The 24996-nt window shown below is 42.8% G+C and overlaps 1 protein-coding gene across 1 annotated transcript in view; it reads right to left on the bottom strand.

Annotated features, from left to right (window-relative positions):
* Positions 1-5859: 5859 nt before the first annotated feature.
* The window catches only part of zgc:158659 (uncharacterized protein LOC791141 homolog), a 76369-nt gene continuing 57232 nt past the window's right edge, over positions 5860-24996 (bottom strand). The window contains exons 21-23 of the mRNA XM_063186574.1: positions 9752-9869; positions 7977-8128; positions 5860-6673 (exon numbers count right to left, since the gene is read on the bottom strand). Of these exons, the coding sequence (XP_063042644.1) occupies positions 6400-6673; positions 7977-8128; positions 9752-9869 (544 nt within the window). The 3' untranslated portion in view covers positions 5860-6399. The remainder of the gene's footprint in view (positions 6674-7976; positions 8129-9751; positions 9870-24996) is intronic.

Here is a 24996-nt window from a genome sequence, read left to right as displayed (position 1 = left end):
AATAGGTAGACTTGGCAATTGCCTTGGGCCCCACCAAAACTGTTCTCAGTAGGGGGCCCCCAACAGTCATCTCCACTATGGTAAAGCCCAGAAAAAAATAAATCAAGAGTGACCCATTTCTATATTTTGCTGAAGGCCCCCGAATGGGTTGAACCGCCACTGCCACTGATCGCAATGAAACAACATGAAGTGATTTTAGGCACAGTTTGAACAACAGTGGGAGGCCATATCCTCAGTACATGATTCTATGATCTATTTCCAATAACAGCCACCTTACTACTTCACAGCTACTTCTTAAGTACTTCTTAATTGTAAGGTGTTCTCTCTCTGTAAGCTGCTCTTCATACAGGGGCAACACGGCTTACTTGAAATAGAATCATTTACACGAAAGATAGAAGGCTTTGGATAGTAAAGTTTAGTTGATAAAAAGAGGTTCCTCTCAGCCCTAACTTCAGGAGTTTCTGTGTGATTCCTACAGGACAGTAGCCAGGCCGCGCCCTCCCAGTGATGCAACACCTTTGGCGTTGCAACTAGTCAGGTCAAGAGCTAATGCAAGTTCTTTCTGAGTTCCCGAAAATACGGAAACTCCTTTCACTTTGTCGGGAAGCAAACAACCATAAGCAAACCAAGGGAGGCGGGTCAACCATGCCGTTTGGGAAATGTTAATTGTTATGCTCTTGGTCAGACCAAGTCTCAAAGAGATTTGAACGTCGATGATAATCAGGTTAACAGGACAGAGTAGCGTATGCACGCGCATTCACACACATGGACACACAGTATCAGAGCTTAATTAAAAACAAAGACATATATACACATACAAATTGGCATCTTGAAATATTTATTAAGATAAATATCACTAAAACATCCGAACATCGTAATACTCAAGAGATCACTTTTTTTTAGCATGTCAGAACAGAAGGGCTGACCTAGAGGCCTGGGGGATGGTCCAAGAACATGGTCAAGTGATAAGCATGGCTAAGTTAAAGGCCCACTATGCTATTTTCAGAAATGTATTTCCAGAATGTATACTGCAAATTAACAAATTCAATCTTTTCCTTGAATTTTACATCAGTTTAATGGAATAAAAGTATTCATTTTGACTTTTGGCTTGACAATTTACACTTTTCATACATGAATGGGTTGGAGCACTCTCCATGAAAAACCTACCAATTCCAATTATCGGCCACAGACATCATCCTAGACTGGCTGGCATGGATATGGCTGCAAAACCTACTCTGTTCAGACCAGTTAACATTAGCTAATTGACTTCGTAAATATTCATGAAAAAGTTTGTGAGTGGGCTGCAAAAGTTCTGAAAATAAACGACAAAAAAAAAAAGACACAGTGGACCTTTAACCTTCAGAAAGTGGTAACCCTGCTAATAGACAGCCTGCAGACACAATCCATTAAAGAAAAACGAGGACTACAGGCTCTTGTATTAGCTAATTTAGGCTACTGCAACCTCCAGGTTAACTTAACCTGCGTTGCTAGTTGAACCAGCTTCTTGAAATTAGCTACCCTTGGCTTGGGAAGTCCATCCCAGTCTACACACGTTGTGTGCGCCCCCCATCCCACCAAAAAAAACCGCAACATACGTCAGTACAAACTTCAATGCAAATACAGTACGGCGATTGGTTCCCATGGTTGTCACCACCCCAACACTACCCTCACTAATGACAATGGCTACCCACACAGGACAAATGTAACTCTCAGAGTGTCTAGAATTACAAAATCCCCAAATGAATGAATGAGTGGTGCTTCTGATTTATTTTTTCCCATTTGGGTTTTTTTTCCTTGTTTTTTACAGATATATATTTTTTTAGGGGTGGTCCATGCATCCAAAAGCATGGAGCCACCACATAGGCGCTTGCTAAGGTGCAAATGACGACACGACTAATTAATTAATTGATTAGCATGAAGAAGATCAGGTTTCACAACTCAAGTCATGCAGATAAAAGAGATATGTTGGTTAGAATTTAGAACATCGATAACAGAATTAACATAGCACAGTATCAATAAAAGACCTAAATGAAATGGAATTGTCTGTTTTATTTATTTCTTCTTTTGTTGCTGTTGTTTATTGGCAATGTTTTTTGGTTTCCCAAATGAACTTAAATGAGCCATGGATGCCACAGAATCCACTCCTCGTCATGTCAATCAGGAATATTGACTGCTGATATTTCAGTCAAACCCCTCTGCTGACAACTTAACAGGGCTGGTCTGGGGGAGAAATAGGGTCTGGGCACTTTTGGCTTAAAGGGGCCCCTCATACTAGTTAGCAGCACAGAACTGACTCACCGGTGGGCCCCGCACCCTCGTGGGCCCCTATTTTCAGACATGTAAAAAAAAAAAAAGGGAAAATGCCCACTATGCCCGATGGCCAGTCCAGCCCTGCACCTTAGTCTTAACACCGACAGGCAGCAGCTGCTGCGCTCGACCCTGAGTGAGTTGAGCATGGTTAAAGCTGGTTAAGTCTCTTACCAAGGCTGTAATTCCAAGAAGCTGGTTCAGTAGTTATCCAGGTTAAGTTAACCTTGAGGTTGTGGTAAATAATCTAATAGATAGCCCAAGGGTGTCATTGACTTTTGAAAATGAGGGCTCAAAGCTCTTCTATTAGATGATTTACCACTATCTCAAGGTTAACTTAACCTGGTCTACCACTGAGCCAGCTTCTTGGAATACCCCTCTATTTCAACTCAGAGATTGACAGCGGCGGTTAATAGCAAGTCCTCTCATAGCCACTCAGCTGGGTCAGAGTCGTTAGTTGTTAGCGCAATGAACATTCTAAAGAATGCCAGGCGCCATAAACAGTAATGTGGAATTTTACATCTGCTATTGTTGAAAACATTCTTTTGAGAAACAATTGAGATCTATAGAATATTTAGTTGTTTCTAATTGGACGAGAGGCGTTCTATGAGTTGGAATGCCCCAGTGGAACGTCTCCAAACTAAGTAAGTGAGCTGGATGAGTGACTAAACCCCTTTAACAGAGGAAGACCTCCCTCTTCTGCTATTTGTCTGCTCTCCAAAAAGGCCCCTTTTCAGTTCAAATCCCTTTGCATTGAGATTAGTAATCATGGATCTAGCAATGAATGGATCAAGCAAATGTCTTAACAGCTCAGATTTGGTCAAAGAGAAGAAAAAAACACTTCTTCTCACTTAAAGTTACTCCCTTGAGACCGATTGTCATTTTTTTGTTTTGTTTTTTTCTTTTTCAAACAATTTTAAATCCCTGATACCAGAAATCTCAGCATGCCCTGTACGTACTGTTCAGCTGAGCTGTCTTATGATAGGCTTAGAGAGGTTGTGTGCATTTGTTTTTTGCTCGAGGGTCATAAACATTGTTTTAGTAGCAGATGTCAGGTGGTATAACCACAAAAAATGCCTCTATTTTATTTATTAAATGACTTAATTAATAACTTAATATGCTTTTATACAATACAGTACACTAAAAACAACAAAAAATAATTCATACAATACAATAGTGACATTAGTTGTGGTTGCACCACCCTGACACCTGCTACGAACGTCAATGTCAATGACCCTCAAACTGTGAAAATAAAAAATGAGATTGGAATTTTTTCCCTTCCTCCTGTCTTTAAGAACAGGGGCTGTGAGGTTTGTACAGGGCCTAACTGCAATCACAGTGACACTCATGCTGGTATGTTCTTTTTCTAATGCTCAATTTCAAAATAATAAAATTAAATATATTTTTTTTAAATAAAAAACAACATTTACAATTCTATCAGGAATAATGGGACTGAACTACACACAAACAACATGAAAATTCTTTTTTTCCTTTTTTGAGAATTAGCTTACAGCTTTTTGCTTTGCAAAATATCAATTGTCAACACACGTCAAGAGGAAGACTGGAAAGAACAGAAGAGGAAAAACAAACTACTAAAACGTTTTTTTTTGTGTGTGGGTGTTTTTTTCTTCTTCATCTTAAGTCTGGTGCAGTGCAACGTCCTAAAAACGACCTCTCCATTTTGGCTTTTGAGGTGGCAGTGCCCTTTGAACTTTGAACCCCATTGTGGAACCCTGAGGAGGCAACAAACAACATGGAATAAAGAGGGCGGTGCCTAAACATGTTAGGCCCCTCCCCCTCCCTTTGCCAGCAATGCAATACGCAAGTAGAGTCACTATTCTCTTAATCGCCCTCTCTGTCTCCATATTCTTCTGTCCAACGTCGCGATTTCCACAATCTGTAGTGCAGTCCTTGTGTGTACGTGTGTGTTTGTGTGTGTGTATATATCTAAGACGTTTGTTGTGATTGTCTGTGTGCATTTACTGTGAGTGTGAACATGTGTGTCCGTGTGTGTGTGTGTGTGTGTGTGTGTGTGTGTGTGTAGCAGCAGAGGTGTGTGAGATAGTGCTACAGTGAGATTTGATCTCTCCTATTCAGTGCAGACACCTCACCTCTACATAGACACATATCGACATATTGCTCACTAGTGTATACAGCTCTGTGTGTAAGAAAGAGTGTGTGTGTGTGTGTGTGGTAATGTGATAATGTTATGTGAAAGAAGTTGTCTGAGTGATTGTGTTTGTGTGTATGTACTTCTGATTGGCATAAATCTGATGTGTGGGTCTGTGAGAGAGTTTGGCTGTGTTTACATAGCCGACGCCAGCTAACGCGTGTTAACGTATGAGGCATTTAGATTATCTCCTACACTGACGCGTAATGACGGCCAAAGCATAAGCGATGCGTAACTTTGCAGCCGCGTATGCATCAGGATGTGTCAACTATGTATAAGTCCCCTTACCCCGCTAACAAAGACACGAGAGGCGACCTAGCTCCAAAATTACCCACTGGACTGTGTTCATATTAGCAAGAGCAACACGAGCGATGGACGTGACAAAGTATGCCCATTAAAAGCAGAATGCAAGCACTCCGACATTACAATCGGTTGCCAGCGCATCATAGCTAATTAGCATATATTCGCTGAAGTTCAACTACAAACTATCGAATTGCCCCTTGTCGCCTAAATCGCTTTGGTCTCTTCTGTCGCCAGCGACTCAATACAAAGTCAATTACTTCTGTCGCTGGTGTCGCTCGAGTCGAAATGCAGCACTTGTACGATATAAATAAATTAGACATATCAAACTCATTTTAGTAGTGTTAGATATGTCGCCACTGATATGGATATTTGCCTTCTAATGTGTCTGCTGATATGCCTTAGGTACCTGGGTTGGGTGTCAGATATGATGCCAGTTAGTCTAGCGCGGAGAAGAGGATCGGGTTAGGAGGGATGGAAACATACTTGCGTGTGTGTGTGTGCGCGTGTGTGTGTGCGCATGGCTACTGTTGCTGCTGACCAGATAATGTGGTCTATGTATATGTGTGAGAGTATGACGACAGGCTATGAGATGTAGATATAAAGCTAGTGAAAACATGATTGGTCATTTTCATTCCTAAACGTGGTTGGTTGTGCTTGTTTTAAAAAATCTTCATAGCAACGAGGACATGATATGTGCATCTGAAATGAGGAGGCATCTCATAAACCAGCCTGGCATAAACAGCCTAACGCTCATTGGCTTTGTTTGTGTGTACACTGCATAAATTTATGGCTATGTGTGTCTGTGTGTGATGTGAGAGTTTGTCTGTGTGTCAACATGTGCATGCTACAGAACAATATGGGGTGCACACACGTGTGTGTGTGTGTGTGTGTGTGTGTGTGTGTGTGTGTGTGTGTGTGTGTGTGTGTGTGTGTGTGTGTATCCATTTAGACTACCAATGTATTGGTGTCGATAGTGTGTGTGTGTGTGTGTGTGTGTGTGTGTGTGTGTGTGTGTGTGTGTGTGTGTGTGTGTGTGTGTGTGTGTGTGTGTGTGTGCTTCTGTATGTCAGTACGAATGATTGAGATCAGAGTGTATATGACAATACGTACTGTATGTGTGGCACAAATGTGTAGGCGTGTGAGTGAGTGAGTGCATACGAGTGTGCTTCTATATGGTCCGACTCCAGCCGCAGTGCAGTGGTGGGCGTTGCTCATCTACTGTTTGGCTGAGCATTAGTGAGTGAGTAGAGGCTGTATGTGCATGTGCATATGCTTGTTTGGAAATATGAGTGTTTCTACGTGTCCGCTAGTGCTCGTTGGGCATGTGTGGTATGGTGTGGAATATCCAGTTCATCTCGGTGGTCCACGCCCCATGTTTGGTGTCTATCATCTGCTTGGTGAAGTATGAGCGCATATGTGTATGAGTAAGTCATGTGACATACAGGGTATCTACTGTATGTGTCCTCGCTGGGCATGTGTCATGTGGTGTGGAACATCTAGTCCATCTTGGTGTTCCAGCCCCAGCATCTACACGAGTGTATACGTATGAGTGTCTGTGTGTATCTACGTATGCTCTAGTCTAGTGCTTGTGGGGCATAGGAGAGCATCATCTCCTCTCCTTAATGCTCGTTGGGCATGTGTCGTATGGTGTGGAATATCCAATCCATCTTGGTGGTCCAGCCGCCGTGGTGGGCGTCGTTCATCTGCTTAGTGAAGTACTCCAGCGCCTCCTGCTGGCTCTTCTCCAGTGCCAGCGTCTTGCGCAGGTACGCGATGTCGTCGAAGCTCTGCAGCTCCGGCATGCCGCAGCCCAGCAGCAGCGAGAACAGGTTGATGAAGAGGCTGGCGTGCTGCCGGATGGCCAGGTAGGCCTTGTAGCACATCTCCTGGAACCTGGAACATGGAGAAAGAGAAGGGGTACAAAGGGGGAAATCGTTAGTTTAAAGGTCATAGCTCATCATGAAGAGGATGAGGAAGAGGCTAACGTGCTGCCATTTGGCCAGGTAGGCCTTGTAGCACATCTCCTGGAACCTACAGAGATCATATAGCTGTGCGGAGGACGAAGGGTCAAGAGGTAAAAATGAGGTCAAAAAAAGGTCACAAGTTCAATACATCATGCTTTAAAGCAACACTAAGTGAATCAGAGAACAGAAGGATAAAAAGGCTGGCATGCTGCCGGAACCTGGAACCTGGAGAAGAGTTTCAAGGTCAGGAGGGTCAATGGGTCATTGGTCACCTATGGTATCAAATGATTAAGTGAATCTTCAGAGAACAGGTTGATGAAGAGGCTGGCGTGCTGCCGGATGGCCAGGTAGGCCTTGTAGCACATCTCCTGGACCCTGGAGATATACGTACGAGGGGGTCGGAGGTCAAAAGAGGGTCAAAAAGGTCACAAGGTAAATAAGTCGTGCTTTAAACAGTCCCTCCAGGAATTTGCGATGTTGCGATTTTCAACTTTAGTGAATTCTCGCAAATTTCACGCGTTATCACAACTTTATACCAATCACCAAAACAACTTTTGGCACTTTTTTTGGCCCCTCTCCCGTTTGAAAGTCAGTAAAGTTACAAAATACTTAACATTTTCTAATCACATAAATATCATTAACATAAATATCCCCTTACGAAAATCGACCTTGGGAAATCATGGTTTTCATGGTTTTTTTGGGGGTTTTTTTTCAATGATGGTTTTACTATGGTTTAACTATAAAATCAACCATGGTTTTACTCTGTATGTCTTACTCTGTGTCTTAAACCAGTCTCAAGCCATGCTGAAAAAAACATGCAAACCATGAATAACCATGATCCATGCTTAGTCAGGAACCACGGTTGTCATGGTTACCCCCACAAAATATGGATAAGCCCTGGTAATTCTATGGTTGGTTCAGAGTACTTATCAGATCATGATAAAACCATGGTTACTACAGTAAAACCATGGTCGATTTTCGTAAGGGTCATTAAAGTGAATCCTCAGAGAACAGGGTGATGAAGAAGCAGCTGTGCTACTGGATCATTTCAAAATTCAAACTCTAGGGGTCACTGTTACTACATGCCTGAACACAGGAGGAGAGGAGGATACTGATACTGTTAGAGGAGGATACTGTTACTGTGGAGGGAGACTGTGATTGAGAACGAGAGAGAGATGTGGTGTTAGTCTACCTGTGTGTGTGTGTGTGCGTGTGTGCGCGCCCACACCTACCTCTCGAACTCCTTGGTCTTGGTGCACTCCTGTACTCCCTTGCTGATGACGATGAGGAAGTCCTGTGTGAGTACGAAGGGCACGCGCTCGCGCTTGTAGCCAAACTTCTTCTTCTTGTGGTCCAGGAAGTGGCCGAAGTCTATGTGGAACAGCTGAGAGAGAAAGAAGAGATACAAAGAGAGAAAGAGAGAGAGAGAGGGGGGAGAGAACGAGAGAGAGAGAGAGAGAGAGAGAGAGAGAGAAACAGAGAGAGAGAGAGAGAGAGAGAGAGAGAAACAGAGAGAGAGAGAGAGAGAGAGAGAGAGAGAGAGAGAGAGAAGTTTAACCCTCCTTCAACCTATTTACAATTATTGTCAATACCTTATTACCAGAGCCATCTCACCCCCCCCCCGACATTTAAAACACAGTCACAGAGAGAGAGAGAGAGAGAGAGAGAGAGAGAGAGAGAGAGAGAGAGACTTGATGTGTGAATTCTTTTTACATTTTTCAAGGTCCAATGTGCACAACATTTAAATGAATTAATATTAAATAGCCCAAGGTGGAGAACTAGATTCCATAGACCGTGAACAATAGAGAGAGAGGGGGTGGGCGATACAGTATAAGATAAAGAGATAGAAAAATAGAAAATTGGAGTGCCCTGGGCAATCTGCATCGTCATTGGTGCTTAGTCATTTTCACCTATGGGACAGAGAGAGTGTGTGTGGGTGTGTTTCTCTTTTGCACTAGTAGTTTGTTATTCTGCTCCTCTATACTGCGATGTAAATATAATCTCCCTGTTTTATATATACCTTTCTGTAAATAGGCCACTGTGTTGAACAGTATAGTATATCTCTTTCATGTCTTTAGTATATGCAGCATTAACCCCGATGCCTGGAGCTGCATGATGCATTCAAGCTCTTGAGATTTCAGTTTTTCATTAAATATGGTATGCTAGAGCTGAGTGAACACATTCTAATGCAAGAAGAGGGCCCTGAAATGCAACTTATTTCATGTTTTTATTTCCTTGGGAGGCTGAGATATTTAGGTTTTTTTATAGGCTGAGGGCACCTTTCCCTAAAAAGGGTGTAGACATTAAGCAGGTGTATACAGTGTCAATTGTAGATGTGAATAGAGATAATAAAAGGCATTCTATTGTATTCTAATCCAGTGGTTCCCAACCTCTGGGTCGGGACCCCCCTTATGGGTCACCAAAGATCCACAGGGGGTCGCGGAGCCCTCTTGATTTTAAGGGGTTTCGTTTTAAATATATATAGCCCATGTTGAATAAAAGACAAAGCATTTAACTAATAAATGCATAGACGCAACAAATTGTAAGTGCTACATTAAACATTTATTCTATATTTGACCAAAGACGAATTGAGCAATAAAATAACTAAAATAAGTTTTCGCAGGAAACGGAGGGCATCTTGTGACTCCGTCTCGTGCGGGCGCTCGCGTGGTTGGGTCACCAAAGCTTACAATAGTAAAAACATGGGTCCCTTAAGAAAAAGGTTGGGAACCACTGTTCTAATCTATTGTATTGTATTGTATTGTATTGTATTCTAGTCTAGTCTAGTAACAATACTCAGGGCTTGGAACAAAACTGAAGTGAAGTACCAGTAGTTCTAAGTTATGGATTAGGCAGCATAGTGAATTAAAATTAAGCAGTGCTGCTGGATTTCCGTAATGCCCACAATCAATTACAGAATGGACAACCTAATCCACCCTGTTGACAAAAAAATACACGTAATGGTTTGCGTGTGTGCGTGCGTGCATGCGTGCGCATGCGTGTGTACCTGTCCGTTCTCTTTGACCATGATGTTGCTGTTGTGCCTGTCTCCTATGCCCAGGATAAACGTTGCCACACAGTAGCCCGCACAGGAGCGTGTGAACAGTTCTATCGCTTTATCATACCTGATAGAGAGAGAGAGAGAGAGAGAGAGAGAGAGAGAGAGAGAGAGAGAGAGAGAGGAGGGGAGAGGGAGAGAGATTAAATAGTCATTTATTAAAGTTCACATCATGACAGCAGTAGATGAACAGGTCTACTATTGCTTCGTCATAGCTGGTAGAGAGAGAGAGAGAGAGAGAGAGAGAGAGAGAGAGAGAGAGAGAGAAAGACACAGGTGAGTACAGAGGGCCTGGGGGAAGATGTACAAATGTGATGTTTTCAGCACGGAAGTACTGTTGAAAGACCTCTTTATTATCCACACAGGACAGTGAGAGAGACAGGAAATGAGTGGGGACAGAGAAGGGGATGCATCAGGAAACTACTTCAGGTGCCCAGCATAATGGTAAGGTGCACTAGCACAATGTTTGTTTATCAACCTTTTTTTAGGCGAGGCACCCCCTTTCAATTCATTAAAATTTTCAAGGCACCCCAAACCAACAAGCCGTATCATGGCATCGCATCCGGTACCACACAAGATTAGAAAAGTAACACTTTTGGAGACGTCACATGACCTACGTTCGAAGTTGCAGCTGACTGGGGCGACCTATATTTACTTTATTGTGCGTAAATGGCAGATAAAAGATTCCACTGACTAGCATTAACTTAACAATTTAGACAAATATGTATTATATTACATAAGTTATTATATTACATACGTATGTATTATATTACATAATTCATCAGCCACGTTTTTGCGGCACCCCTGTTGAGAAACACTGCACTAGAACACTGAGCCACTGTAACAGCACCACTCAGCTCGACATGACACGGCGCGGCACAGCCAGGGTGTATGTGGAAAAAAGCCCATAGTGAACAGGTGATTTCCACGTGGCCAGGTGAGGTTAAGGTTAAGGTAACTACTCACGCCTCTCCACGGTTCTTGTCCTTGATCCAGTGGTGCAGCGTGTTGCTGTTGAACTGCAGCGCCCCCTTCAGGCCGCCTTTGCACTGGATCTGCATGATGGTGTAGGAATTCTTCACCACCTCGATCAGCCCCACACAGTCCCCTATCGACAGGCAGCCGTACGGCAGCATCCTACACACACACACACACACACACACACACACAGAAATATATATGAGTGATTCTACGATTCGCCTGCGCTTTTAAGTCCATGTATTTTATTTGCCAATTCCACTAACTATTAACTGCATCCAATGATGTTTTGGATATTAGCACACATTTATCTTTCATATAATACAGAAAGTGTAGACATGGCATTATTTCCCTCAGCAAGAATGAATATTTAATACTGGTTTTGGGCGTTTTCATGTCGTCCTGTTTTCCAAATGTCAGTGTAGTGGCCGTTTGTCAAACAAAATCAAATTAAACTTCAATCAAACGGAACACTTCAGGTACCATGGGTAGGTAATGTACACAGGCAAGACAAAATCCAATTCCAGGCAAAGTTCTTGAGTTGATGGTGGTTTATTTTTCATTCCGGTTGAGCAAACACATGGCATCTCTCGCTCTGGTAAAAAACCATATGCCCATCACCCAGGTGCCTACACAGATCACCACCTACTTCCTACCTATATACAGGTGTACCTGTGCCCACTATCGCCCCCAAGTGTTCAAATGATATATCGGTAAATAAATCAAAGAAAAATGACTAAAGCTATAAAGCAAAGCAAATAACTAAACAAGTAGAATTATCATTTATTATTAAAATTATCACATTACTAAAATACGAAGAACTAATCATACAAAACAATAAACAAATTAACCATTAACTTTAACATTACTTAAAAAGAATAGTATAGCTCCAACATTCCGGCCCCTAATTGGGCATTATCACAATTACTGAATTATGAAAAGAGGAGCTATACAATAAGCACTAACTAACTACATCAAGCACAAATGTCTTCTTGCTGCACCTACAAAGAAAAGAGATGTTAATCAGAGAGAGAGAGAGAGAGAGAGAGAGAGAGAGAGAGAGAGAGAGGAGAGAGAGGAGAGAGAGAGAGAGAGAGAGAGAGAGAGAGAGAGAGAGAGAGAGAGAGAGAGGAGGCCAGGTCAGTCTACGCCTGCCTCCAGCAGCAGGCACAGCTTCGTCACNGGCCTCTCCAGGACACTGGTCTTCATTTTGAAGCGCACGGAGCGTGCATGGCCCATCGCATCTGATCTCACTTCCAGGACTCTCCCCATCATCCAGCCTCCTCTCGGTGCTGTAGCATGTGCCACAAGAACAATGTCTCCAGGTACAAGGTTTCTTCTTTCTGTCCACTTCTGTCTCTGAGTGAATGGAGCTTCATCTGGCAACACCCTCTCAGCAGGCGAGTCTAGATGTAAGGCAAGTCTTGTTCTAGGAGCTTTCCTCTGTTGAGTCTGGTCTCTCTTGATCTCCGGGTCAGCAGCAGGAATCAACTGAAGGCCATCATCCAATACATGCCACTTGTCCTGATCGACATCAGTTGGCTCTCTGACGACTGCAATTCTTTCCAATTTGGGTTGTAGCTCATTTTGCAGCTTGAGGTCTACTCCTGACATTTCAATCTGCTCCTCTGATGCTCTTTCGGTGAGGTCATGGTGATGCTGTTTTACAGGAATTCCTTGCAGGTGTTCAACAGAGATGTAATTTGCGGCTACAGAAGAATAGTCACGTTTGCTTCTGCAGCTGCCACCATTATAGACTAACCAACCAACCCGAGTTCGGGTGGCGTATGGGCCGTCATTCTGGCTGTTTATCACCTGCCAAGGCTCCAAGATTTTAGATGCATCAGTTCCTATCAACAGTTCAACATCTGCATGAATGTCATGAAGTTTTACATCTTTAAGATAAGGCCATGGAGCAATGTCAGCTTGTCTGGGAATGTTAAGTGTAGACACAGGCATACACTTTTGAGTTAAAACATCAGGAAGCTCTATAAAATCTTCAGCATCCATGCCAGACACCTCTCCAGCCCTGACAGTATGTGAGCATCGACAACTTTCTGTTGGCCCATAGTTTTTAGAAGAATGTTTGTCTTCTCACCTCGCAGCTTCAGCTTTCTTGCCATGTTTTCTGTGCAGAACGTTCCAGAACTGCCAGGATCAAGGAACGCATATGTCTCTGTGGTCTTGTTGGTCAGTTTGCTTCTGACTTTCACAGCAACAATGGAAAAGGTGGAGTGTTCTACTCCGGCCCCGATATGGCTACATGTCTGAGAGGGCACATTTGAATCAGTTGAAGGGTTGACAGATGTACCTGTATTCTGTTTTTCTATGTGAAGGACTCCGGGGTGTTTCTTGTGACATACATGGCAATTCAAACGTCTCCGACAGTTTTTGCTTATATGGCCTATTCTGAGGCAACCGAAACAAATGCCCTTGTTCTTGATGAAGTTTATTTTGTCACTGTGTTCTTTGGCTTTAAACTCTGAGCACTGATTCAATGTGTGGTTGTTCTGCAGGCAAAAAAGGCAGCTATGAAAGGAGTTGGTGTTATTCATTGCATGTCCTGAAGGCTGCGCCATAGAGTCTTGGCTGACAGGAGTTACATTTGTGGCAAAACTGCTTTCCTTTCTCTCACTAAGCTGACTGCGGCTGGATGCTTTGGTGTGAGAAGAGGGGTAAGGATCTTGAATATTTCCAAAAACTGGATCTAATGCTATTTTGACTTGCTTCTCAATAAAATTCACAAGATCATTAAACATGGCTCTATATCCTCTTTTTTCCAACAGATCACATGCAACATTCCTCCATTTCTCTCTTAAATTGTAGGGAAGTTTCAGGATAATGCTCCGCATGTTAGACGGTATGTCCAATTCACTCAAGTACATCACTTGTTCCATCATGTTCGAACATCCTCTGAGAAATAAAGACAGTGCTTGCAATCCTTTCACATCCTCACGTTTTACTGGAGTCCAGTTCATTATTTTCTCCATGTAAGCAGATGCAATTTTGTGTTCATCTCCAAAGTGCTGTGCAAGAAGACTTTTGGCTCTTTGATAGCCTTGATCTGGGGGAAGATGTTGGCAACTCTGCACAAGGTCCCTTGGAAGCCCCCTGGTGTACTGTTCAAGGAAGCGCAAACAGTCAATCGCATTATCCGTCTTCATTTCCACTCCATTTTCAAAGGCCCTAATAAATGACTGATATTGGAGAGGATCTCCATCAAAGACAGGGAGATTTCCGTGCAGGCAGAGTTGATGATACACTCTGCTGAACTAACAATGCAGTGATTTCATTTTGTTTTTGCATAATGTTCACCACATCAATTTTGTTATTTCCAGTTTGAGTTTGGGAATTTAAATTGTTTCCTGTTTGATGTCCGAGGAGAGCAGTGCGTCTTACTTGTGGCGGCATTACATTCATTTGCGCAGCAGGTCTTTGCTTTGGTCTGACTACTGGTGCAGCAGGGAAGGCAAGAATATTTGCATGAGGAACAAAGTCGCTGGCTTGGGGATTTAGTCCGGTGGAGTTTTGGGCTTTACTCTTTTTCAAATAAGAGTTCATTCCATCTGATCGTTTTGAACCACACTGAGACGTTTTACTTTCTAATACCTCAAGCTTTGCTGTATTTGCTGCAAAGTCTGTTTCCAGCTCCAATTGTTCCTTTTCCCTGCGTAATTTTTCTGTTTCTCGTCGTAACCTTTCCTCTTGCACTTCAATTTCATGTTTCTTTTTCAGCAGCTCAGAGCGTTTCAAAAGAGCCATTCTCTCGGATTCCGCCTTTGCGCGCGCCTTGGATGAAGAAGTTGATGCGCCTGTTGCGCGTGATTTTGCAGTACTAGATTTTACACTCAACACATTTGAAATGCTGTCTTCGGGATTTATCCCATCATCAAGACAGTCTGTGTCATGAGGCTCTTTTGGCTGCGAGTATGGTTTGCCACTTTTAGACAGCCACTCCTTTATCTCCTCAGTAAATGCTCGACATGATGTGATTTTATCCTCAAAGTTTTTGATGTTGCTGTTAAGCGTTTGGTCATTCTCTGGTAGAGGCAATTCCATGAATGTCTCGTGTACTTTAAGCGCCTCCTCGTAGCACTGAATGAACAAGGCAAGCTGCGCGTTCACAGCATCTGATTTTCCACCTGACTCAATTAGGCCGCGGATTTTATCCATAAACCTTTTAGATTGCTTAATTTTTGCTGATCGATTTTCTTGACAAGTCTGTATGTAAAAGCATATTCCTTTAGGTGTTAATTTAATCGACCGTTTTGATTCAGGCCTTTCCAATCCGGATTTCGCTTCTGCGTCGGACATTTTGCTACAAACTTATAATTTTGAATAAAGTTCTGAATCTGAATGCGGCAATGGTGACGAGCAGAAAGTGCCGAATTTTATCGTAAGCAATGTTCTTATAAAACAAGCAAGTCCTCTTCACCGACACAGGTTGTGAATGCACAGGCTTCTTATCATGCCTTTTTATGAATGAAGGTGACCGGGCGCGCGTAAATACAAAGCGCGCAGCAGTCAAGGCAGCCAGTTTTAACTTTTTAAAAGTCCAAACAACTTTTCAATGAAATCATCTTCACCGTTTTCCTATACGGCTTTTAACTCTTCAGCAGTGCACATACCACGAGTTCTTTGTTCTGGGCAAGGCCTTCCTCCCTCACGCCAACAAACAATCCATGAAAGATGAACTCACAAATCCTTTTTCCATCGGATATTCCAATAATGTCCGAGATCCAGATCCAAGGAAAGTTTTCATTAATCCATAGGCGCAGACTTTTCCTTGAGCCAGTTCTTAGTTGGGTAGGTTTTTTACTTGTGTAGTGGCCGTTTGTCAAACAAAATCAAATTAAACTTAAATTAAAGCAAATCAAACACACACTTCAGGCACCATGGTCAGGTAATGTATGCAGGCAAGATGAAGTCCAATTCCCCGGCAAAGTTCTTGAGTTGATGGTGGTTTATTTTATTCCAGTTGAGCAAACACATGGCATCTCTCGCTCTGGTAAAAAACCATATGCCCATCACCCAGGTGCCTACACAGATCACCACCTACTTCCTACCTATATACAGGTGTACCTGTGCCCACTATCGCCCCCAAGTGTTCAAATGATATATCGGTAAATAAATCAAAGAAAAATGACTAAAGCTATAAAGCAAAGCAAATAACTAAACAAGTAGAATTATCATTTATTATTAAAATTATCACATTACTAAAATACGAAGAACTAATCATACAAAACAATAAACAAATTAACCATTAACTTTAACATTACTTAAAAAGAATAGTATAGCTCCAAATGTCAGATTCAGTCTTCATATTAGCATGTAAAGAAACTTTACGATTGCAAATGTTGATTCACAGTAATCATCACAATATGACAAAACTGTCAGAAAGACCACTGTCCCTTCCATTATACATGAAATTTGCCATTTTGTGTGTGTCCACGAAAACTGTGTTAACCGTGTCACGGTCTGAAACCCCCTCCATAAATCAGTAATGGTTTGGTCTTAGGCCATACGAATAACATCACGTGATGTCATAACCTCTTTGGCAGGATATGGGAAGACTTTTTGGTAAGTTTTGAGCTCCATCCTTCCATAATTTAATCCATTCTTTTTCATGTTCTCATAGCGGGAAAATTGCTACATAGATACATGAATTGATTAAGGTGTTGTGGTGGAACTTCTGAGGTCCTCAGTTAGCACAACACCATAAAAATGGCTGAAATGTCAAGCCGTGTTACCATCAATGGTGTTACAATTAGCTATGACAGTTGAGGAGGAGTATGTTTTTGCCAATTTATCTCCATATTGACAGACAAACGAACAAAATAATTTGTGTTCTAGGGAGATGGGTTTGTCTGCTCTGTTTTTTCTCCTAAAAAAGTGCCGACTTGTTCCCCTGCACTGTTGACCGTAACACAGTTGAGTAACACGGTTGACTGTTTTGAAAGTGTTTTTGTGCTATTGATCCCTTATGTGTTGGAAAAATCCTATGAACAGACACTAAGGATTATCTCTGGAGAAGGAGGTCTCGTGTAAGGAGGGTGACTAAATTCAAATCAGACGTTACAGGGATTTATAATGAAAAATGTGTCAGTCTGTATCACAGTGAATCATAAAATCCTACTTATGAAGCTCAACAATCACATTTTCTATATCAGTTGCACAGATTAATGACAACATTATTGCTAAGGGACATAAGCACTTTCAAACGTATGTTGTTTCAACTCTGTAGTATTTTTATATATGTTTGAAATGACATAGCATTTGTCAATAACACTGTTGACAAAGTAATCAAGCAAATGTTTGCTTTCATTAGAGTATGTATCAAATGATTTAAGATTAAGCTTGGCAATTTGTTTGTTTGGAAACTTAAATATATACACTATGTAAACATCTAGGTCATTTAGTTGAAAAAAAAATACTGATAATTGACATTTTGCTTTTGCCAAAAGCGCAGGCGAATCGTAGAATCACTCATATAATATAAATACACACAGTCCCCTAAGGACAGGCAGCCGTACGGCAGCATCCTACACACACACACACACACACACACACACACACACACACACACACACACACACACACACACACACACACACACAGGCATATGCTGACAGACAGACTTTGGGATGGACAGCAGAAAATCCACATTCCAACACTCACTTTCATTATCAAACGATAGAAAAAATCTGCCTCGTACTGTACCTTCAGTCACAGCCTTATGCATCTAATGTTGTGAATTAACAACAACGTCCACTTTGACTGTGGTAGACACCGTGCCTTAGTGTTACTGTGGCCGGCCGTCTCACCTGAGATCCAGGCCCTGGTTCTGCCAGATGTTCTCCATGATCTTGATGATCTGAAGAGTCAGCATGTCCTGACGCAGATCTGAAAAGAGTAGAAAAAACACACACACAAACACGCGGGCGCACACACACACGCACACACACACACACACACACATACATATACATTTTATATACAGTGTACTACTGAAGGGTGTGTTCAGACCAGGAAAGTCAGATAGTTCACTTGCTTTGGTTCGAACCAAATTTATTTATTTATTTTCCATTTTGGTGGAAACCAAACGTGCTCTAAGTGCTAAATCCAAAAGTGAAGTCCAAAAAAACGTACAATTACTATAGGCTTATGTACCAGAGGCCAACTAGCAGAGTGTGGCGTGGAACGTTAGTAAACCTCCCTCCCGAAGCCTCATACAGTATTGTAGCGTTGAGCTATCCGACTAGTCCTTTAGCTCAGCAGTATCGTGCTGTGCCTCCCGAACTGGAGCATTGACTAGGAGGTGGCGGGTTCGAGCCCCGAGTGGCGGACTGCGCAGGAACATCTCAGTTACACTTACTAATACACAATTACTTTTATCGACGATAACAAAGGGCAAGGTGGCTACGGAGGATAGCGCTCTTACACAATTGACTGATTCCAAGCCACACCCCCTTTTGCACGCCATAATACAGCTCGCCAGAACCCTTGGACAATTTTTCCCTGAGGAGCTGCCAAACTGAAACAAAGTCGGCTAGAGTTCATCATGGTGAAAAGGTATGTGTGGGGTAAATATAAAAGTGATGACAGATATACCGTGTTTTTCATACCCTTCCCTAAACCAAAAATAAGGCTTGATCTATGTTAAAAAAAAAAGTGGATCATCATGTGGATCACCCCATCATCAGCTGCACAATAAACATTACAAAGGACACCTACATATGCCGAAGGATATTGTTAGATTTCCGTATCTCTCCATATTGAATATTACAGCAGCCGCGTCTTGACCAAGCCAAATTTCTCTACGGTAGCATTACATTACATCGATAGGCGGGGCTTGGGATCGGTCAATTGTCAGTCCATGTGCTTGAGAAAAAAGAAAGAGTTGTATGCTACGTACCATCCCCGTTTTTGAAGATGACCTCGTTGTTGGTGAACAGCAGCTCGCTCATGATATCTGGGTTCTCCCAGTTCAGCCACAGAGGACGCTTAGCTGAAGACATGATCCTACACTCCTCAAGCCTGGCAGAGAGAGAGAGAGAGAGAGAGAGAGAGAGAGAGAGAGAGAGAGAGAGAGAGAGAGAGAGAGAGAGAGAGAGAGAGAGGTTCATCTGCTGGATAACTGGATAACTGCTGCTTGAAACTGAGAGGAGTTCCAAGCCATAGCACCCTTCAATACATACTACATGTTGGCAGTTAAAAACAGTACTACAACAAATACACCACAGGAGGCGCTTAACTGTGGACACGATCCCACACTTGCCTGACAGGAGAGAGAGGGGGCGATAGGGAGAGAGGAATGGGGAAGAGGGGGGTAAAGAGGAAGGAGGGAGGGAGGGAGGGAGAAGGAGGAGAGAGGGGAGGGAGAAGAATTGAAGAGAGGGAGGGGATAGAGAGAGGAGGGAGGGAGGGACAGAAGGGTGGGAGAGAGGAGTGGGAGAGGGGTGATAGAGGGGAATGGGAGATTCGAGAGGGGCGGGAAGATAGGATAGATAGAGGACAGAGGGAGGGAGAGATGGAAAGAACAGAAAGACAGAGAAAGGAAAAGAGTGGAGAGGGGAACGCAAGGGAGGGAAGAGAATGACTAGGGAGAAAGGTAATGAGAGGAGTGGGGATGTGAGGAAGTGAGTAGGAGAGAGAGAGAGAAGTAGACTAGGAAGGCAGAAAGAAGAAAGAGAGAGACAGAGAAGAAGAGAGGAAGAGGATGAAAAGAGAAGAGGGAGAGGGTGAAAGAGAGGCAGGGGTATAAGGGCCCTTGCATAGTTGAATGGGCCTTTACGTGTTTGTTTGCAGAGGTGAGGATTTTTTTTCATTCGAAGGGCCACTTAAAATGTTATTAAGTTCTCCAAGGGCCGTACTATGAGCACAAACCGGGGATTTCCCCCTGCACATTAGGCCTATTTTGTACAGTAGGTGGCCACCTTTATAACAGACCCCATCTTCACTCAGTCCCCTGACAATATTATATCGGGGGCCAGAAAAGACAGCCTCAAGGGCCGTAAACGCCCCCCAGACCATAGATTACCCATCCCTGGATAACAGGCATTATCACATTTTCCACAGCGTTACAAGTATTGCCACATTGCCGGTTGACGGTAGGCGTGTCTGACAGAATGGGGAAAATGATTGTCCATGACAATGACACTTTTATGACACTGTTATGTCGATGACACAAGTAAAGTGTTACGGAATTGACTCGTCCATGACTGTCATGTGTCATGACAATGTTTTGACCCTTTTATGACACTGTTATGTCGTGCGTATGACGCCGACGTCAAGTAAAGTGTTACCGAATAGACATGTAAGCCCCCAAAGACAGGGAGAGGAGGGAAAGGGGGAGGAAGAGGAATGGAGAGGTGTGTGGGGTACAGCAGACTACCACAGAATAGAGGGCAGAAAGGCAAAGAAGGGGAGGATAAGAGAGGATGGAGAGAAACAGATGGAGAGAGACATAGGAGACACGAGAGATGAAAAGAGGAAGTTGAGAAGCAGCGAGCAGGTTGAAGACAACATCCTGTTAACTGGTTGAGAATGAGATGACAGACTGTATACCATGAACACACACTGGATATATTCAGTATATTAGTTTAATGCACACAACTGTACACACAGCTACACATGCAGACAGGACACACACACACACATACACACACACACACACGCACGCACGCACGCACGCACGCACGCACGCACGCACGCACACACACACACTTTGCTGTGTGGCATGCGGTGGCTGCTGTATTATTTAATCTGATATTTTTAGCCCCCGAGAAACAAACGGGGAAACAGAAGCACTTGCCTGCTGTTACCCAATCCTTCCCTGCTTCTCTCTCTCTCTCTCTCTCTGCTCACTTTCTCTTCTTTACCTTTCTAATTCTCTCTCTCTCTCCCCAGAATCTCTTTCAGTTTTTTATCTCTTTTTCACATTCTTTCTATCAAGCCTTCATATCTTCTTCCCAATCGAGTGTATACTCTCACTTACTCTCTCTCTCTCTCTTCTCTTCTCTAACTCTTTCACACTCGCACTCTCTCTCTCTCTCTCTCTTTCTCTCTCTACCACCTTCTTTCAGTTGATCTTTCCTTCTCTCTGTCTCTCGCTCTCTCTTTCTTCTCTCAGCAATTCATCGCTTTGGGCTCATCTCTCCCCCCAGTTCTCATTTGTTTCTTGTTATGCCCATATCTGTATGTAGGCTGTGTGCCTTGAATATACAGTGTAAGTGTGTGTGGGAGTGCGTTTGTGTGTAGGAGTGTCGTTGATGTTTTGCATGCATCCCCCCCCCGGCATCTTTTGCATAGGTTTACATCTCCCCATGCATGTGCAAATCAACACCCCAGGTTTTGTGTCTTTGTGTGTGTGGTTGTGTACATATTTGGAGAGAGAGAGAGAGAGAGAGAGAGAGAGAGAGAGAGAGAGAGTGTGTGTGTATATTTGTAGAGAGTGTGTGTGTGTGTGTGTGTGTGTGTGTGTGTGTGTGTGTGTGTATGTGTGTGCGTGCGTGTATGTGTGTGTGTGCATCAGTGCTTTACACTAACTTTTTCGCTTACCAGCCATTTTGGCTAGTGGTTTTCCTGACTCACTAGCCATTGGGCCTCTTCACTAGCCATAATTTTCTTAACCATCATAGCAGCTTTAATGAATTATATAATAGGCTGTAATAATGTAATGTAGGATAATATAACATAATATAACATAATATAATATAATATAATATAATATAATAGCCTATAATATAATATAATATAATATAATATAATATAATATAATATAATATAATATAATATAATATAATATAATATAATATAATATAATATAATATATAATATAATATAGGGCCTAATAACTAGAATTGTTATTAACTGGTCCATGCATACATGCATGCTATAAGAACAGATGAACTTATCTAAGGAATGGCATAGCCGTGCAGAAACACCAAGCACAGTGTTGTGGAAGGGCACAAATGTAAGCTACATGAGAGCAAAATATTTCCGTCTTTGATCTGAAGGGCACTTTCGATGCGCAAAGTAGATAGTGCAAAGTCATTGCCAAGCTTCGCATGTCCTCGGTCATGGATGTGGAATAACACCTCTTCTGGAATATTTTCTCATAAAAGTAGGCTATCCACTAGAAGGCACACACATATGCGGCCGGTAACTACAGAAGGAGCTACGACTTCCTTTCATTCCGTTTAATATTGAGTTGTTTAAAATATAGGCTAAACGGACGCAAGGCAAGATGGGCACATGCGAAGGGACATGGGACATGATTTGTGCAGTCTGGAAGGCTACTACTGCGCGTTGTTTAAGCCCCGTTTGACAGTCGGGAACAACGGCTCAAGAAATATGGAGGAATATTAAGGTATGATGACATACAGGCAAATCAGAAAATTATTTAAACCGAACATTATTAATGCCGCATGTGTCCTTGTCTTATCACTGCGCTAATTAGTCTCAAGACTTTCACAAGACTGAGGTGTTCTCCTCTCGCCTTGGTCATTTTAATGTCCACTACTACTATGCATTGTAATGACAGATCCCAAAACAGGTCAGTTGAGATGAACTTCGCTACTTTATTTTCACGTGAAGGTTTTCAGTGACATTTCCAAACGCGCGCTGATGTGCTGCTGGTAGCTCGCTGCTGCCACTCATATTCGCAAGACTAGCTCTATCAGATTCCTCTCGTGCATGAGACACATGTGACACGTGACACAGGTGCTTCATGGGTATTGTAGGCTCGCGAAATTGCATTGCATTGCGCTTGTACAAAAAACTACAAAATGCGGTGCCTCATCATTTAGAATAGTAACGGACCCGCCAGAATGGCTAGTGAACCTTCGGTATCTACTAGCCAACGCCGACTTTCACCCGCATTTGGCTACCTGGCGTGTGTTAGTGTTAAGCCCTGGTGTACATGCGTTTGTAGAGGTATCTGTGTGTTTGTACAGTATATGCATTTGTATAAGTGTGTGTGTGTTTGTGTTTGTACAGTATATGCATATGTGTGTGTGTGTGTAGGGGTGGGGGCGTGAACATGTATGTGCATGTGAGTGTGTTTGTACAGTATATGCATATGTATGTGTGTGTGTGTGTCTGTGTGTGTGTAAGTGTCTGTGTGTGTGTGTGTGTGTGTGTGCGTGCCTTTACCTGAGGTTGCCCAGCTGGTGTACTGGGTTGAGGGGGGAGACGAACCCCTGCAAGGCCTCCATGTAGTCGGGCCGAGACATGTGCTCCACCAGGAACTTCATCTGGGTCTGCAGTAGCCAATCACAACACAGCCACTCCTCAGTTCTCCCAATCAGATCATGCGACCCAAGCCGATTAACCCGGTCACAATACTTTTATTTAAGGCTTCACATGTTAGCCACATATTAGTTACTGTCTGGATGAGTAACTTATAAAATCTTATAAGAACCCTCTAGGTCCACTCCTATTATTATATCAATAATAAAGGCCTTATTGGCAATGGAGAAGACAATGGAGAAAACAAAAAAATTGTGTGAGCGTCTGAGTGTGAATGGAACCAACAGGTTAATACATCCATCCATCCATCCATCTGTAAATAAAAGGTGAAGAAATCATATTCTATCTAATGTCTTAATGTCATACATGTGCCCATAGTGATGGTAAACATATTCATCTACGGCATCTTTATATCCATCCACCCATCCACCCTATCTATCTATCTATCTATCTATCTATCTATCTATCTATCTATCTATCTATCTATCTATCTATCTATCTATCTATCTATCTATCTATCTATCTATCTATCTATCTATCTATCCAAACATCATTCAACTAATCCATCCATCAGTGCATCAATCCATCAATCCATCCATCCATCCATCCATCCATCCATCCATCCATCCATCCATCCATCCATCCATCCATCCATCCATCAATCCATCCATCCATCCATAAATCAAAGGTGATGAAAACGAGAGAAAGAGAGAGGGGGACAGAGTACCTTTACCTTCTGTGTCTCGTCCTTCTTCTCCTGCTTGAGCGTGTCCGTCAGGTTCACCAGCTTGTCCATGGCCTCCACCTGCCTGTTCAAGTGCTTCAGGTACATGCCGCACGCTCGGCAGAACGCCTCCAGCAGCAGGCCGAAACGCCGCGACACCGTCTTGTTGTGCATCTCTGACCTACGAAATTGATCAATACTAATCAATGCCCGTTTGAGTGATTGAAGCGCAATTGTTGTCCATCTCTGATCAGTATATTACGTATTACACTATGACATGTTATCACAACAGTAGCAGCAAAACATTGTCTTCAGCCATTAGCCCAGGAGTGTGAGTGGTGGCCTTATACTACACGCTTGGCAGAACGCCTCGAGGAGCAGTTCAAAACGCCCTGAGTCTCTGACACGGTTTTGTTTTGTTTGCATCTCTGATCTATGAAATGACCATATCCAGGGATTTTTAATAGGCCGAGTTTTGACATTCCAGTGTCTAACTCCACAAAAACGAGTCAGAAAGAATTAAGGTGTAACATATTCAAATGTTCTATCAAACAGCTTCCTTGACGGAAGTCTGCACTCTCTGAGTGCATTACTAGATTAGGTTTTATTTTTTTCAGTGACAGCAGTCCATCTACCTCACTGAGTACAGTGGAATAGCAGCTACTGTATGTAATTTCATGTGTTAGTGTTGTACCAAAGATGTTCTAACTGATGTGTTATGTGATCAGTTGTCCAGACTCACTTGAGGTGCCAGAAGAAGAAGTGTCCTATCCTCTGATTGGTCAGTGCCTTCTTGATGAGGAAACGGGCGAGAGGGTTGTCCAGATACATCTCATACTTCAGCACCTGACACACACACGCACACACACACACGCATGCACGCACACACACGCATGCACCATGCACGCACGCACACACACACACACACACACGAACACACACACACACACACACACACACACACACACACACACACACACACACACACACACACACACACACACACACACACGCACACACACACACACACACACACACACACACACACACACAAAATGTGGTGTGAATTTGAGGTGCAAACTTATATAAATCCAGATAGAGAATTTACAACATTGCGTAGGGTCAACTCAACTTACTCAGTCAAAAAGTCAAAAGTCAGTCAAATAAAATTATGCAGGTGACCAGCATAAATTCAACTTCGCAATCAATCTCTTCATTTTCCTACTGTAACGCTGAAAAA

The sequence above is a fragment of the Engraulis encrasicolus genome, chromosome 21 (genome assembly GCF_034702125.1).
Source record: "Engraulis encrasicolus isolate BLACKSEA-1 chromosome 21, IST_EnEncr_1.0, whole genome shotgun sequence".
In the NCBI taxonomy this organism is placed as follows: Eukaryota; Metazoa; Chordata; class Actinopteri; order Clupeiformes; family Engraulidae; genus Engraulis; species Engraulis encrasicolus.
This window is presented reverse-complemented; position numbering and strand designations above follow the sequence as displayed.